This window comes from Rattus norvegicus, chromosome 4, assembly GCF_036323735.1.
Source record: "Rattus norvegicus strain BN/NHsdMcwi chromosome 4, GRCr8, whole genome shotgun sequence".
Taxonomy (NCBI): domain Eukaryota; kingdom Metazoa; phylum Chordata; class Mammalia; order Rodentia; family Muridae; genus Rattus; species Rattus norvegicus.
The window spans coordinates 105,350,782-105,366,824 of NC_086022.1; the positions used below are offsets into that span (position 1 = coordinate 105,350,782).

At 46.0% G+C, this 16,043-nt stretch overlaps 1 protein-coding gene across 10 annotated transcripts in view; it reads left to right on the forward strand.

The window, feature by feature from the left end:
* Positions 1–16,043, forward strand: part of Reep1 (receptor accessory protein 1) — a 116,638-nt gene that overhangs the window by 46,808 nt on the left and 53,787 nt on the right. For 9 of the 10 annotated variants that reach the window (XR_005503256.2, XM_063286282.1, XM_039107814.2 and 6 more), the window contains 2 exons: positions 10,312–10,384; positions 15,929–16,005. Coding sequence is in view for 9 of the 10 variants with exons in the window: in XM_063286282.1 (XP_063142352.1) it covers positions 10,312–10,384; positions 15,929–16,005 (150 nt within the window). In the remaining variant the exon portion in view is untranslated. The remainder of the gene's footprint in view (positions 1–10,311; positions 10,385–15,928; positions 16,006–16,043) is intronic. The other variant, XM_039107810.2, reaches the window with a different exon arrangement.

Consider the following 16,043-nt stretch of genomic DNA (forward strand, 5'->3'; position numbering starts at 1 on the left):
AACTGTTTTTAGGTTCCAAAAACAAAAAACAAAAAACAAAACAAGCCCATACAGTTGAATAAACACCACCACAGTCGAGGTCCCAAAGTTCCTCACATGCCTTTGTGGCCGTCCTTTCTGACCTGAGGTCATGCAATTGTGTTTGCTTTTACAATGTTCCACTTTCAAAATGGTATGGACATGGGATTGTACCACACATTGTCTTTTGAGTCTCCTTCTTTTATTTCCATAATGCATTTCATGATTCAAATGTTCCTTATCGCAACTAGGCAAGTGGTCCTGAGATTGGCCTGGTAGATCAGCAGCACTCCTTCCTGCGTACCATCAGCAGTCAGTGTGAGAGCTAACGAAACGTAACCAACTGTATCCGGTCTGCGGGACAGTTCAAGTTTGATCCCCCAGTACCCACTGGGTGGATGAAGAGAACCACCTCCTGAGAATTGTTCTTTGATCTCCATAAGTAATCCATGGGTACACACACACACACACACACACACACACACACACACACACACACACACCCCTTACATACACTACACACACATACACACAGACAAACATATACACATGCATGCATGTGTGCAACCCCCCCTCCACTCACACAGACCTGTGCCTCACACCTTTAATCCCAGTTAGCGGTGGAGGCAGGAGGATCAGGAGTTAGTTTCTAGGCCGGTCTGGGTTATGTGAGACCTTGTCTCAAACAAACAAACAAATGTAAGCTTGTATAGAAAAACAAAAGGTGGAGCTGGGGTGGAGAGAGTTAAGAACACTGACTGCTCTTCCGGAAGACCTGGGTTCAGTTGCCAGCAGCTCATGGCAGCTCATAACCGTCTGTAACTCCAGTTCCCTTATACATGGCAGCTCACAATTATCTGTAACTCCAGTTCCAGGGACACCCTCGTCAGACATATGCTCAGGCAAAACACCAATCAACGCTCACAAAATAAAAATAAAAACTTAAAAAGGAAGGAAGGAAGGAAGGAAGAAAGAAAGGAAGAGAGAGAGAGAGAGAGAGAGAGAGAGAGAGAGAGAGAGAGAGAGAGAGAGAGAAAGAGCCAAGAATATCCAGGAAAGTTTTAAGACTATCAGGAATTATTCTAAATCTTTGTTTATCAAGTTCATGTTTATCAAGTTATTATTAAGATACCATGTTAGTACAGTAAACCAGAGAACTAAAAAATAATATTCTAACATTTCAGAAACTTTACATTTGACAGGGTAGTGCTATATAACAGTGGGACAGGGTTCAGCACGTGTGCTGGAGACAGTTGGGGTCCACGCAGAACATTGGGATTCAATAACATTGAGTATTCAATAACACTGAATCCCCAATCCATGTTATAGAAAATAAATTCCAGATGAGTTAAAATCTAGTAGTGGAAAAGGAAACTTTAGAAGATTTGTGTGCACACAGTTTGCATGCGTGCACATGTTTGTGTGTGTGTGATGTTGTGTGTTTTCATGTTTACATATACACGTGTATGCACATATGTTTGCGTGCACTTGTGTGTGTGTGTGTGTGTGTGTGTGTGTGTGTGTGTGGTTGCCTGTGGGCACCCCTCTGTGTGCATGCGAGCATTCATGTGGTACCCAGAAGTCTTCCTCTGACCCTCTCTGCCTGATTTTTTTTTTTTTTTGACATAGTCTCACTGAATCTGGAGCTTTTCTGACCCAGCTATCCTCAGGCAACTGCCTCTTTAGCAATTGAATTAAAGGTTTCACTGCCATGTCCATGCAATACATGCATGTGAGTTCAAGTGTCAGGGGATGCGTCAGCCCCTTTACAGCAATAGTTATAGGCAGCGGTGAGCTGTCTGGTATGGGTCTGGGAACTGAGCAAAGGTCCTGCAAGTTCTTTTTTTACAAATTCTTTTTTTATTGGATATTTTTTTATTTACATTTTAAATGTTATTCCCTTTCCAGGTTTCCCCTCCAGAAACCAGCTATCCCATCCCCCTCCCCCTGCTTCTATGAGGATGCTCCAGCCCCCACCCACCCACTCCCTCTCACCTCCCCGCCCTGACATTCCCCTACACTGGGGCATTGAACCTTGACAGGACCAAGGGCCTCTCCTCCCATTGATGCCCAACAAGAGCATCCTCTGCTACATATGTGAATGAAGTCTTAGATTCATTCCTGTGTACTCTTGGGATGTTGGTTTAGTCCCTGGGAGCTCTGGGGAGTCTAGTTGGTTGATATTGTTGTTCTTATGGGGTTGCAAACCCCTTCAGCTCCTTCAGTCCTTTCTCTAACTCCTCCATTGGGGACCCCATTCTCAGTTCAATGTTTAGCTGTGAGCATCTGCCTCTGTATTTGTCAGGTTCTGGCAGAGCCTCTCAGGAGACAGCTATATCAGGCTACTGTCACCATGCACTTCTTGGCATCTGCAGTATTGTCTGGGTTTGGTGTCTCTGTATATGGTATGGATCCCCCAGGTGGGGCAGTCTCTGGATGGCCTTTTTTCTTCAGTCTCTGCTCCACACTTTACCTCCATATTTCCTTCTGTGACTATTTTTGTTTCTCCTTCTAAGAAGGTCTGAAGCATCCACACTTTGGTCTTCCTTCTTTTTGAGCTTCATGTGGTTTGTGAATTGTATCTTGGGTATTCCGAGCTTTTGGGCTAATAAATACTTATCAGTGAGTTCATACCATGTGGGTTCTTTTGTAACTAGGTTACCTCACTCATGGTATTTTCTAGTTCCATCCATTTGCCTATGAATTTTATGAAGTCATTGTTTTTAATAGCTGTGTAGTATTCCATTATGTAAATGTACCACATTTTCTGTATCCATTTCTCTGTTGAAGGACATCTGGGTTGTTTCCAGCTTCTTGTTATTATAAATAAGACTTCTATGAACATAGTGGAGCATATGTCCTTGTTATATGTTGGAGCATCTTTTGGGTATATCCCCAGGAGTGGTAGCTGGGTCCTCAGGTAGTACTATGTCCAATTTTCTGAAGAACTTCCAGACTGATTTCCAGAGTGGCTGTACCAGCTTGCAATCCCACCAGCAATGGAGGAGTGTTCCTCTTTCTCCACATCCTCACCAGCATCCGCTGTCACCTGAGTTTTTTATCTTGGCCATTCTGACTGGTGTGAGGTGGAATCTCAGGGTTGTTTTTGATTTGCATTTCTCTGATGAATAAGGATGTTAAACATTTCTTTAGTTGCTTCTCAGCCATTCAATATTCCTCAGTTGAGAATTCTTTGTTTAGCTCTGTTTACCCCATTTTTAATAGGGTTATTTGGCTCTCTGGAGTCTAACTTCTTGAGTTCTTTGTATGTATTGGATATTAGCCCTCTATCAGATGTAGTATTGGTAAAGATCTTTTCCCAATTCGTTGGTTACCGTTTTGTCCTATTGATAGTGTCCATTGCCTTACAGAAGCTTTGTAATTTTATGAGGTCCCATTTGTCAATTCTTGATCTTAGAGCATAAGCCATTGGTGTTTTGTTCAGGAATTTTTCCCTGTGCCCATGTGTTTGAGTCTCTTCCCCACCTCTTCTTCTATTAGTTTCAGTGTATCTGGTTTGATGTGGAGGTCCTTGATCCACTTGGACTTGAACTTTGTACAAAGGGATAAGAATGAATCGATTTGCGTTCTTTTACATGCTGACCTCCAGTTGAACCAGCACCATTTATTGAAAATACTGTCTTTTTTCCACTGAATGGTTTTAGCTCCTTTGTCAAGTTATACAAATTCTTAACTGTCAAGTCAACTCCCTAGCCCCCATGTCTAGCTTTTTACATGGTCTTTTTACAAGGCCCTCATCTTGTATAACAAGCATTTTACCAACTGGGTCAACTGTCCAGCCTCAAAAGTTTAAAACTTTTATAAGAAAAGATGGATCAAGTCTTCTTAAAAATATTTCAAAGCAAGTTGTCAAAGAGCAGAGTCTTTGTCCATATAAATTGCCCGACTTGGGGACAACAAAATACATTGCAGACCAAGTTACTAGAGCTGATGTTAGGTAAGGCATTTGCAATGCACATGTCAAGGAAAGACCTATACTCATAATTAAAAGTCACTAGAATGGTAACTTTATAGAGGGCCATGAGCAGGCCATCTAGGCAGCAGCTCCCTTGGGTGACAGTCTTTTTTTTTCTTTTCTTTTCTTTTCTTTTTTTCGGAGCTGGGGACAGAACCCAGGGCCTTGCACTTGCTGGGCAAGTGCACTACCACTGAGCTAAATCCCCAACCCCCGGGTGACAGTCTTAAATAGTTGATGAACATGTATTAGAGAAAATGTTAACAAGGGTACCATTGCACACTCATCAAACTGGCAAACACTTTGGTCAGATGCTATCCTTCTGACAAGAATAGGGAGCATTAGAAAACTCACACTTGCAGGAAGAGGTAGAAATTTGGACTAAACTGCCAAATGGTTTCCCATTACATAGTGAAAGATGCTGTGCATGGTCGGTTTCACAATGTCCACATCTGTTAAGGTGTGGAGATGAAATGCCTCATGTGGTGAGGGCTCATTCCTCAGCTAGTGCATCTGATCATTGAGAGGCAAAGGGTTGTGAAGGCTCTGACTAATTGACGAGCTAATCCAATGATGATTCATGACTCATTGGCATCATTGGGAGGGGATGGGATCTTTTATGGAGGAACCTTGTTGGAATAGGTAGGTCAGTCCCTGAGATTCCTCCCTTGTTCCGGAATTCTTTCTGGCTCCCTCAACTTCCTGAATGCCACCAGGTAAAGGATTCTGACTTTGAGACCAGCCTAGACTATACAGCTAGACCCTGTCTCAAAAAATCTAAGGGTTTCTGGGGCTGAATCCAGGGCTCAGCTGTTAAAAGGACTTACTGCGGGGCTGGGGATTTAGCTCAGTGGTAGAGCGCTTACCTAGGAAGCGCAAGGCCCTGGGTTCGGTCCCCAGCTCCGAAAAAAAAGAACCAAAAAAAAAAAAAAAAAAGGACTTACTGCTCTTGCAGAAGACCAGGGTCTAGTTCCCAACACCCACACAGGGACTCACAGCTATCCCTAACTCTGGTTCAACAGATCGGACTCCTCCTCCTGACATCCACTGGTGCCAGTCACACAGGTGATACAGTGCACACATATGAATTCATACAAGTAAAATAAAAATATGCAAATCCTTAAAGAACAAAACCAAAAGCTAATAAATAGAAGATCTATGTCACATCCTTTCCTCCAAGATTCATGGACCATAAGGGAAGTGGGAGGGGGACTGTAAGAGATTGGGAGGATTGCAACAAAACAATGTCCTCTGGACACACCTAGACAACTTCACTGATGAACTCAAAGCAGCTGTGTTCTCCTGTGAAAGGCTGGCAGAAAGGTCAAGCCGGTCAACATTCCAGCATGGAGTGGGGAGGGACTCAGGAGCCCCAACTCCTAGCTGAAGAGCTATTGACAGTTTGTGCTCTTAGGAGAGGGAGGCTTGGTCCCTGGTAGATAGACTGAGCTTCAGTGAATGACCCCAAACCCAGGAGTATATGGACAGCACAAAATTGGGTGAGTTATTAAAAACAAAAGCACGTGAAGTCAGAAATGAGTAGGGACAAGCAGGTGGATTCTTTCATTATAAAATATGGCCTGCGTGCATAGAAAAGTCCATAGAAGCTGAGCATGGTGGCACACATCTGTAATCCAGGTGTTTAGAAGTGGAGGCAGGAAGAGCAGGGAATCGAGGCCAGTCAGGGCTACACAAGACTTATATAAAAAGCAGGGTCTTTAAAAAGAGAGTCAGGCCAGTCAGGGCTACACAAGACTTATATAAAAAGAAGGATCTTTAAAAAGAGAGTCGGGGCTGAGGATTTAGCTCAGTGTGCAGAGAGATCAAATAATGTTCATGAATCCCTGAGTTCATCCCAGCACCACATAAACAGTCATAATGCAGGCCAGTCCAGTACTCAGGAGGTAGATACACAAAGATCAGGAGGTCATCCTTAGCTAGAGTGAATCTGAGGTTGGTCTTGGCTACATAAGACCCTGTCTCCAAAAACCAAACACAATGAGAATATGGAGAAGCTTTCTGAGGGAAGAGTGAGCAGGTTGCACTGAAGTGGCATTTTTCTGGGAGCCATCTTAAAGGATTATGGGTTTTTGTCAAGGAAAAGAAAACACCCCTGGGGTTGATTGATGGCACTAAAGATTGGTGGCAGCAGAAAGAACTGAGGATGACTGACAACCTGGCTTATCAGGAAAGAGCTCAGAGACAGGCAGCTGTGAGGCTGGGGATCCAGCCGTGTGGAATTGTTGGAAGATGGCCTTCTAAGAGATATTTGGCCTTTGGTCCTGAACAGACATGCTTTTTGGGGCTGAATGTAGCTTATCAGTAGAGCCCATGGCTGGCAGGTGCAAGGCCCTGGGTTTGTCCCTGGCATTCTCCTCACTTAAATCTCCTCAGAACAATCCATCTGGCTTAAATAGACACAAATGCCAAACCCCTCTCATTACTTCTAGAGAGCCAGCCGTGTTGATCCCAGTCTCTCTTCCCAGGGGAGGTGAAATGCTAAGTGCCCTTGAGTTTGCAGACATTCAAATGTAAATGTGCCTGTAGAGGAACCTTCTGTGGTCCAACAGGTCTCAGACAGGGAGGGTTTTACAAGTTCAAATCTGGGGGGACTGTCTGATGGAGTCCAGGCCTCCCTGGCTAGGTACCTCTTGAATTTTTCAACCTCTGACCACTAAGAGGGTGTTGCGGCTCACTGGAGTTCACAGAGGTAGCACTCAGTAGGCCGCTGGATCCATCTTCCACTGTTTATGTGCTGCCTCTAAACAAGGGCTGGATGCCAGCCTGACAGACATGGATAATAACTGGCATCTGTGCCCAGGAGCAGCATGTTTATTTCCCCAGAATTGCAGGCATTGGGCTGAGACCTTGCTGATCCAGCGTGGTGCTGTCTGGTGTACACCTCATTGCTGAGACCTCATGCAAGGTCACAGGTGCCCCCTGGAAGAAGCTGACTTTGATGTCTCCACGGTCTAAAACCTCGTGCTGTGGATACATATTTACTGCCCTCTCCCTTCCATGCCAGGAATAGGGACATAGCTACAAATAAAGTAGACACAGGCTGGGCTCTGGAACGCCCATCTTCTGAGAGAGACAGACCTTAGAGAGACTGTCCAAGTCTTGGATAAGAATGAAGCAGAGAAATTCAGGGAGCTGTAACAGTGTAGGCAGGACAGGAAAAGGAACCTGACGTCAGGGATGGTGACAGGGCTAGGAAAGGCTTCAACTAGGAAGGAAGTACTCTCTGATTCCCAAGAATGCTTGGGAGTGGGACAGGCCAAGAGAGGGAAAAAGTAGTTGGGGAGATCTCCTCCATTGGATCATCTGTACCTGAACCTGGGGCCCCTTGGGCAGGCCACACACTTCTTGGCCCACCTTCTTTTTTTTTTTTTTTTTTTTTTTTTTTTTTGGTTCTTTTTTTCGGAGCTGGGGACCGAACCCAGGGCCTTGCGCTTCCTAGGTAAGTGCTCTACCACTGAGCTAAATCCCCAGCCCCGGCCCACCTTCTTTTTAAAAATCACATTTATTTACTTATTTAGTATGTGGCGTCGGTGGGCATGTGGGCATGTGTCACGGTATATGTGTAGAAGTCAGGGGGAAAGTGGCAAGAGTCAGTTTTCTCTTTCCAACCCTTGTTTCCCCGGGATCAAACTCAGGTCATTAGGCCTGGAGCTTCTCTCTTGCCCTGTTTTGTGTTCTAAGACAGGATCTTGCTAGGTAGCTCTGACTGGCTTGAGACACACTTTGTAAACCAAGCTGACCTCCAACTTGTAGTCATCTTCCTGTCTTTGTCTCTTAAGTACTAGAATTACGTTACCCACTATGACTTGCAACAGCACCATGCCCTGTATCATTACCATGCTCAGCACCATCACCATGCTCAGCATCATCACCATGCTCAGCACCATCACCATGCTCAGCATTACCACAATGCTCAGCACCATCACCATCACCACCATGCTCAGCACCATCACCACCATGTTCAGCACCATCACCACCATGTTCAGCACCATCACCACCATGCTCAGCACCATCACCACCATGCTCAGCACCATCACCACCACCCCAGCATCATCACCACCACCCCAGCATCATCACTATGTCCAGCACCATCATCACCATGCTCAGCATCATCACCACCATGCTCAGCAGCATCACCATGCTCAGCATCATCACCATGCTCAGCATCATCACCATGCTCAGCACCATCACCACCATGCTCAGCATCATCACTACCACCCCAGCATCATCACTACCACCCCAGCATCATCACCATGCTCAGCACCATCACCACCATGCTCAGCATCATCACCACCACCCCAGCATCATCACCACCACCCCAGCATCATCACTATGTCCAGCAACACCACCACACCCAGCATTGTCTTCTTCTTAAATTCTCTCACTCCCATTGCCATCCTTACTCTTCTTCTCCCTTCCAGCCTACTTTTGTCCCCTTTTCTTGCTTATCTGGCTTCTTGTGCCTCTCATTTCAGCCAATGGTGACAGGAAATCAGGCTTGGAAGAGGCCAGTCTATCTGAATCCAGCCCCTACTTTACTCCCCTTCCTCAATGATTATGAGACCCTGGGCAAGCAATGGACAGCCTGTCTGAGCACTGGGGCCCTGTATGCATGAGTTGGGGTTCTTTGGCCAGAGAAGTCTAAGATGTATAATAAGACTTGTACAGTACTTGAAACAGACATTTGTGTACACACACACACACACACACACACACACACACACACCTGTATCCTGTGTCAGAGAACTGACCTGGTTCTATTATTTTCCATAGACACTGGTGTCCTGTCCCACCCCCCTCATCCCCACTTGGTTAATTGCATCTCTTCTCTATGTGACTTTAAATGCCTAATGAGTATTAACTTTGGATATTCTCAGCATGGTATCTTGTCTAACAAGGATGGATCCCCAAATTCTGTCTAAGGTTGCCAGGTCCTTTAAGATCTGAGACTGTGTAGCTCTTGATTCCAGGCAGTTTGCTCTGAGGTGACAGTTGCAAATGGCTTTGTCATTTGAGCAAAAGTATGAAGCCCTTCTAAGTCTGACATTCTGTTTGTTCATTTTAAAAATACCTATTAGGTTGTGTGTGGTGATGTGACCTTGAATCCCAGAACTCAGGAGGCATTAGCAGCCAGAACTCTGAGTTTGAGGCCATTTTGGTCTGAATAGGACAATCAGAGCTACAAAGTGAGACCCTATCTCAAAAATGTAAATCTATATTGGGCTGGTGAAATGGCTCAGGGTGTAAAGGTGCTTGCTGCCATGCCTGATGACTTGAGTTCAATCCCCCGACTCACATTGTGGAAGAAAAATACTGACTCCCGTGAGTTGTCCTCTGACTTTCATATGTGTGCCATAGTGCCCATTTGAATACACACATGAATGAATAAATTTTAAAACATCCACACTCAGATACACAGTTGCATGCCTGCAACCCCAGTGCTCAGGAGGCTGAGCTAAGCAGGTCTTCAGGTTGAGGTCTTCCTAGGCCACCCCCTCTCCCTCAAGAAGTGTACTCAACCCTCAGGGCATTTATAGTTCACTGTGAGATGGCTGTCAATCAAAGGCACCAAGTAAAAGAACACCCTGATAACATGTACACGATGCTGAGAAAGTTCGTGGGGGAGTGTTGAGCTAGACTGGGAAGTCAGAGGGGTGTTCAGGGGATCATGTGGGAGTTGGGATCTGATGGATGAGCAGGTATTAATAAGAAAGACGGAGAGGCAAGGTTCTGGAAGAAAGCCTCATTGACTAAGGTATCGAGAACAGGGGCAGGTACAGCTTCCCCCTGCAGATGTATCTCGGATGCAGGTCTGAGAATTAATTACTCACTAACTCCAGTGAGAGCTAAAATACAATTAGCCAACTGGTGTGATATTTACTTGCATCTTAAGAGCGTTGAGAAGTGAAGGCAGGGCACGCTGATGGGAGGAGAGGTGACCTGATTAGATTTGTGATTATGAAAGCTTTTGCTGGCTGCAAGATGCTGAGGTCAAATCCAGTGATTATGGGCTCCCAGGAGCTGCTGATAGGGATCAACATCAGGAGAGGAAGTCTCCTCCCATCTTGACCTCCATAACTCCCAGTCAACCTGCCATGCTGCCCAAGCCGAGATAGAAGGAAGTGCGTGGGTGGTCTCAGGAGAAGGTGTTTCTAAGAATGATGTAGTGGTGAACAGGAAAACTTCAGGGGATTCATTTCCCTGACTTGAAGAATGCTCCCCTGGAACTGTAGATTTCCTTCAAGCAGGATGGGTGAAAATCATGTCTCTCTTTTTCCTCTGTCTCGTCTCTGCAGGCTCATATTTGGCACCCTTTATCCTGCATATTATTCATACAAGGCTGTGAAGTCTAAGGACATTAAAGAATATGTAAGTGAAGCCTCTCACGGAGGGCGGGGGTGGCTGAGTATGAATGGTGGAGGGACATATCTCTTAGTCTGGGTCTGTGGCAGGAGGGAAACTATCGCCCTTTTTATGTGACTTCACAGAAGTCCTGTCCCCATCCAAAACTGTCCCCTGTCTAGACCCTAAGTACTGAGGTGAGGAAAGCCAAGAAGTATGAGAAAAAATGAATCTGGGACTAGGAGCTGGGCACCGTGGGTGACTTCATCTCTCGCAGCCCAGTTTCTTCACCTGGGAACTGAAGATCGCAGATCACCTCCCGGCACTGAGAGACGTTGCATGGGTTTGAGAAGCCAGCTGACTTGGGTTAATTCCTGGATTGCTTTGCTGATTCTGACCCCCTTCCAGTCTGTCTTCCAAAACCAGTTTAAGGCTGGTTGATGTATAAGCTCTTTGAGGATGGAGGTGTTCATAATCATCTCTCCACGGCACTTGGCAGAGAGCTGAACTTGGCAATGTGGTCAGGAAGACTCACTGGTTGGAGGATTTCGAAAATTACTGTTGGGTGATTTGGGGTGCCACCAGCAGCATTTCTAGTGATCCCAAGGTTCCTCCTATTAAACCTCCCCACTGACCAAGGAGAATGTCCTTCCCTTTGTAGGGCACTAGCCCAGGTCAAAGTGTGAAGGGTGTGGGTTTGGTCATAATGGGACTGAGTTGCTAAGTCCTAGCTCTGAAATTTTATTGGTGTAATTTATATGCTAGGCAAGTGGCTTAAACCTCCAAGAGCCTTGGGTCATCTTCTGAACACCAGAGTGGTGACAGTCCCTATTCCTCTTCCTGAGAAGATTTTGCTTGCCAGGTTAGGGGTAGGGAGGACACACTCTTTAGAGAATTGCAACTATTAATGTTAATGCTCCAGCATTATCCCTGGTTATCCTGGGGTATAGGTAAAAAATAAATAACCCAGGGCTGGAGAGGTGGCACGATGGCTAAGGGTCCTTGCTGATCTTACAGAGGACCAAGGTTCAGATCCCAGCACCCATTTTAGAGGTACCTGTAATAGCAACCACCTCTAACTCCAGGTCCACCACCCTCAGACCTCCTCAGACACCTGCATACACAAAAACACTCTAACACACATACATATCACGCAACGTGCCCATGTGAGCACATACACCCCGAAAAAGAAAAGTAAAATCTTTTAAAAGTGTGAATTAATTAATTCAGAGCTAGCTTGAAAGTCATGATTTTTATGGATTTCCCAAGAAGTCTTTATGATGAACACCTCCAGGTCAACTGCAACCAAAGCCCAGCCCCCTTTCTCCCGGTTTCCCAGGACTAGTCACTTCAGCTGCTCTTAGCGGAGGACTCAGAGTGGGTAACTCCTGGAAGCCCATCCCTGGTATGTGTCAGGACAGCTCTGTGCACATGCTATAAATAGCCGAGAAGTTGCAAACACTGAGGCTCCTGGTTCTCAACTGACACAGTGCAGGCTAAAGCAAGGGGCAGCTTCTTCTTCTAGCACTCTCCCTCCCGACCCCTCCCCACCTGTGGTAGTCAGCAGCTGTGCCTGGATCGAGGCCTTCCTGAGGTCTCCGTAATTCAAGGCCGAGCTGCAGAGCAGGGGCTGAGCATGCTCCCAGCCAGCTGGGGGAGATCAAACCCTGGTAAATTGTTATGTGCTGACGAAACTCACAGGAGCCTGGTGTTCGGCCAGAATGGCAATTCATTAATTTAGAGTGAGACCTAACTGACAAGTAGAACAGCTGTTTGTCTTGGCTGGGGTGTGCACACTTCCCCATGGGGGAGCTAGGGAGTTAAGATTAGAAAGTTTCTGGGTAAAAATGGCTTTGGGAGACAGGAGCTGAGTAGTACCAAGGGAGACTTGCCCCCTTCCTCTGTCCTCACATGTTGTGCATGCACACACATTCTCTCTCTCTCTCTCTCTCTCTCTCTCTCTCTCTCTCTCTCACACACACACACACACACACACACACACACAAACACATTCCCCCTCTCACACACACACTCTCTCATACACACAAACACACTCCCCGCCCCCCCCACACACACACGTACTCGCACACTGTCACCTATGTTCAATGTCCAGGTACTCTCAAAGCACCCACTGTAGCATACTCAGTGCCACATCACATGTGCACTCACACTGCTTACATGTTTCCTTCTTGTGGTCTGTTTGATTTTATTTCTGATGCTGAGGTGAAATGCTTTGACTAGGGACTGGAGAGATGGTTCAGTGATTAAGAGTACTTGCTGTTTTTCCAGAGGACCTGGGTTCAGTCTCTAGCACCTAGGTTGAGTGCCTCGAAATACCTGTTACTCCAGTTCTAGGGCATCTGATACTCTTTTCTGTTCTCTGAAAGCACCTGAACACACATTGACACATTGTTACACACACACAATGCAAGAGAGAGAGAGAGAGAGAGAGAGAGAGAAAGAGAGAGAGGAATTAAAAAATAAAAATAAATCTTAAAATTTTAAAAAAGAAATCACTTTGACCAAAAGCAACTTTGGGGAGGAAAGAATTTGGCTTATACTTCTAGATGCCTATCCATCACCGAGAGAAGCAAGGGCAGAAACTCAAGCAGGATCTTAAAGGCAGGCTGCTTGCTAGTCATGCAGCAGTGCCTCTAACAAGGACATTTACTCACAGCCAAGGAAGATAGCAGAGCATGGAGAATGCTGTTTAATGGCTTACTTGGGCACATGATCAGCTAGCTTCCTCATACAGTCCAGTACCACCTGCCCAGGGATTGGTACTGCCCAAAGTGGGCTGGGCCCTCCTATATTAATTAACAATCAAGACAGTCTCTCATAGGCATGGCCACAAGTTGATTTGATCTAGGGAATTACTTTTCTTTTTCTTTTTTCTTTCTTTTTTATTCTTCTCACATGTATTACATACTTCCTGCGGTTTCCCCTCCCCCAGCTTCCCCCCCCTCTCTTCACTCTAAGATCCACCCCCTTCCACCTCCCCTCAGAAAAGACCAGGCCTCCAAGGGGCATCAACCAAACACTGCATAACAAGCTAAGACTCGGCACGGTCCATCATGTCAAGGTTGGACAAGGCAACCCAGCGGGAGGAAAGAGTTTCACAAGTAGACAGAAGAGTCAGGAACAGCCCCTGCTCCCATTGTTAGGATTCCCACTAAAACACAAAGCCGCTCATCCATGACATGTAAGTAGAGGACCTGGGTCAGATCCACACAGGGTTCCTGCGCTCTTAAATCCCATGAGTCCCAGGCAGTTGATCTGTGGATTGTGTATGTCCCTGCCCTGTCTGGTTCCTCCCATCCATTTCCTGCTCCTCCGCAGGTCTCCCTGAGCTCTGCCTGATAGCTGGCTGTGGGATTCTGCATCTGCTCCCATCAGTTGCTGGATGAACTCTCTCTCATCTCTTTGATGGTTTTGCTAGGCTCTGGGCCCAGAACACTCTGCAGGCAGGACAAGCTCCAGGTCAAAGGTTCTGTGGCTGGGTTGGTGTCCCAATCCCTCCACTTGAGGCCTTGCCTGGTTACAGAAGATGGCCCCTGTCCTTCAGTACTAAGAGTCTTTGCAAGGATTACTCTTGGAGATTACATGGAGTTTCCATGGACCTTGCCACTGAAATGTCCCCCAAATCCAGTCACTTCTCTCAAAACTTTCTGCCTCCCCAACACCTGATCCCTCCTGTTCCCAACCCCACACACCACCAGTGCACCCCTGAAATCAATTTCAATCTCTCAAATTCCTTGATGAATATTCTCTTCCATATGATTCTCAGCCGAGGCCCCTCATAACCCCACTGCACAGGAGACAATGGGACTTCCCTGGGACTCCAGCCTCTCCTTCCCTACCCAACTCCATTAATTCTCACGCCCAGTTGGTGACTGTGCCCTTCATCCTTAGGGCCATTGTCATCTCCCAGCCCAGTCCTTCTCTACAGCCACTCCCTGAGATCTGCTTCAGATCGTTTTCTCTGAGATGAGTCAATGTTCTCTCGAACTAGCTTTTTCAAATATTTAGTTATTATGTTTTAAATGATTATACTGAGATTATATTTATTATCTATAATTTATAAAATATTTACAAAAACATAGGTTATTGAACGATGCTATTTTATTTTATTTTTATTTTATGGGTATAGTAGTTTTGCCTGCATTTCCATAAGTGCATCATGTGCTTGCAGTGCCCTCAGTGGCCAGGAAAGGGCATCCAGTCCCCTGGGACTGGAGTTACAGAAAGTTGTGAGCCACCATGTAGTTGCTGGGAATTGAACCCAGGTCCTCTGGAAGAACAGCCAGTGCTCTCAATGGCTGAGCCATCTCTTTAGCCTCAGATAAAATTTGAAGACTTTAACAATAACTCCATCATGATTACTAATATTTGTAATGCTGAGTAAGTCCCTGTGGCTACACTCTCATTTTTATATTCTCTTGTTATTATTTTAAATTTCATCCAAGTATCGAATTATCTTATTGTCACTGTAACAAGTTACCATGAGCTTCCCAGCATAAAACAACATACATTATTGGATTCTAATGCTGGAGTCGCAGGCAGGGCTGCCTCTGGAGGGGAGTCCGCCTAGTTTGTGGCTCCTAGTGACACAGACCCCTTCCTCGTTCTTCGGAGCAGGTTTTGCATCTCTGAGCAGTCTTCCACAGACGCATGCAGTTACAGCTGCTGCCCTGCCCATCCCAGTGTCCTTAATAACTCTGCTAATTCCTATTGGCTGTGTGGTGGTCACCATCTTCTGGGAGCCGCTAATACTGAGGGAGACCCTTTCTCACGACTGAAGCTGTTGCAATTAATCTCTTCACTAATATTAAATGGAGTCTTTGGCAGGAATAAGTGAAAGCTCAGGTGTGCCTCCCAGGGAAAAAAATTATTCACATCCTTCTAGAAATAATACTATCACCGAGAGGTTTCCTCTGGCCATGAAGATACCCAAAGAACCAGGATAATTTGAAACTATGGCATCCATAGGACACCCTGTCTTTTCCAAGTTTTCCTAATTCTTAACCTTTCGTTTATAGACATATTGAAGTCCCTGTTTGAAAATCTTACTTTGGTTCTTTGCAGTTCAAGTTCCAGCCAAGAGCTTTGTTATTTTTGTGAAAGATTCTTGCTCTGTAGTTCAGGCTGACCTCAACCTCATGATCCTCCTGCCTCAGAATCTTGAGCACTGGGATTCTGGCCAAGACTTTGAAGACAGTTATAGTGTCCATTTTAGGAGTTTTCTTCTTCTTGGCCTCCCATCTTCTCGGAGGCTCTCCCCTCTTGAACTTACAGCCAGTCTGTCAGGTTCAAGCTCTTCAGGGTTTTGACCTCAGGCATAGCAAGCCTGGACTAAATCTGTGATTCCTCCAAGGCTTGTGCTTGGAGTCTTGTTCTGATTGTAGAGCAGCCTGTTTGCTCTCAGCATCAAGGTGTGGTGGAGCAGAGCTGCTGCTGAGTTAGAGAAGTATGACAGGTGCAGATGGCACTGCCTGGGGCCACCCCAGTGTCCACTGCCTTGGCGCCGGGCAGCCATGACCCTGTCCACCAACTCTGCCTTCCTCTCCACAGGTCAAATGGATGATGTACTGGATCATATTTGCCCTCTTCACCACAGCAGAGACGTTCACAGACATCTTCCTTTGCTGGTAAGTGCGCCAGGGACTGGGATACTTCAAAGGGCAGC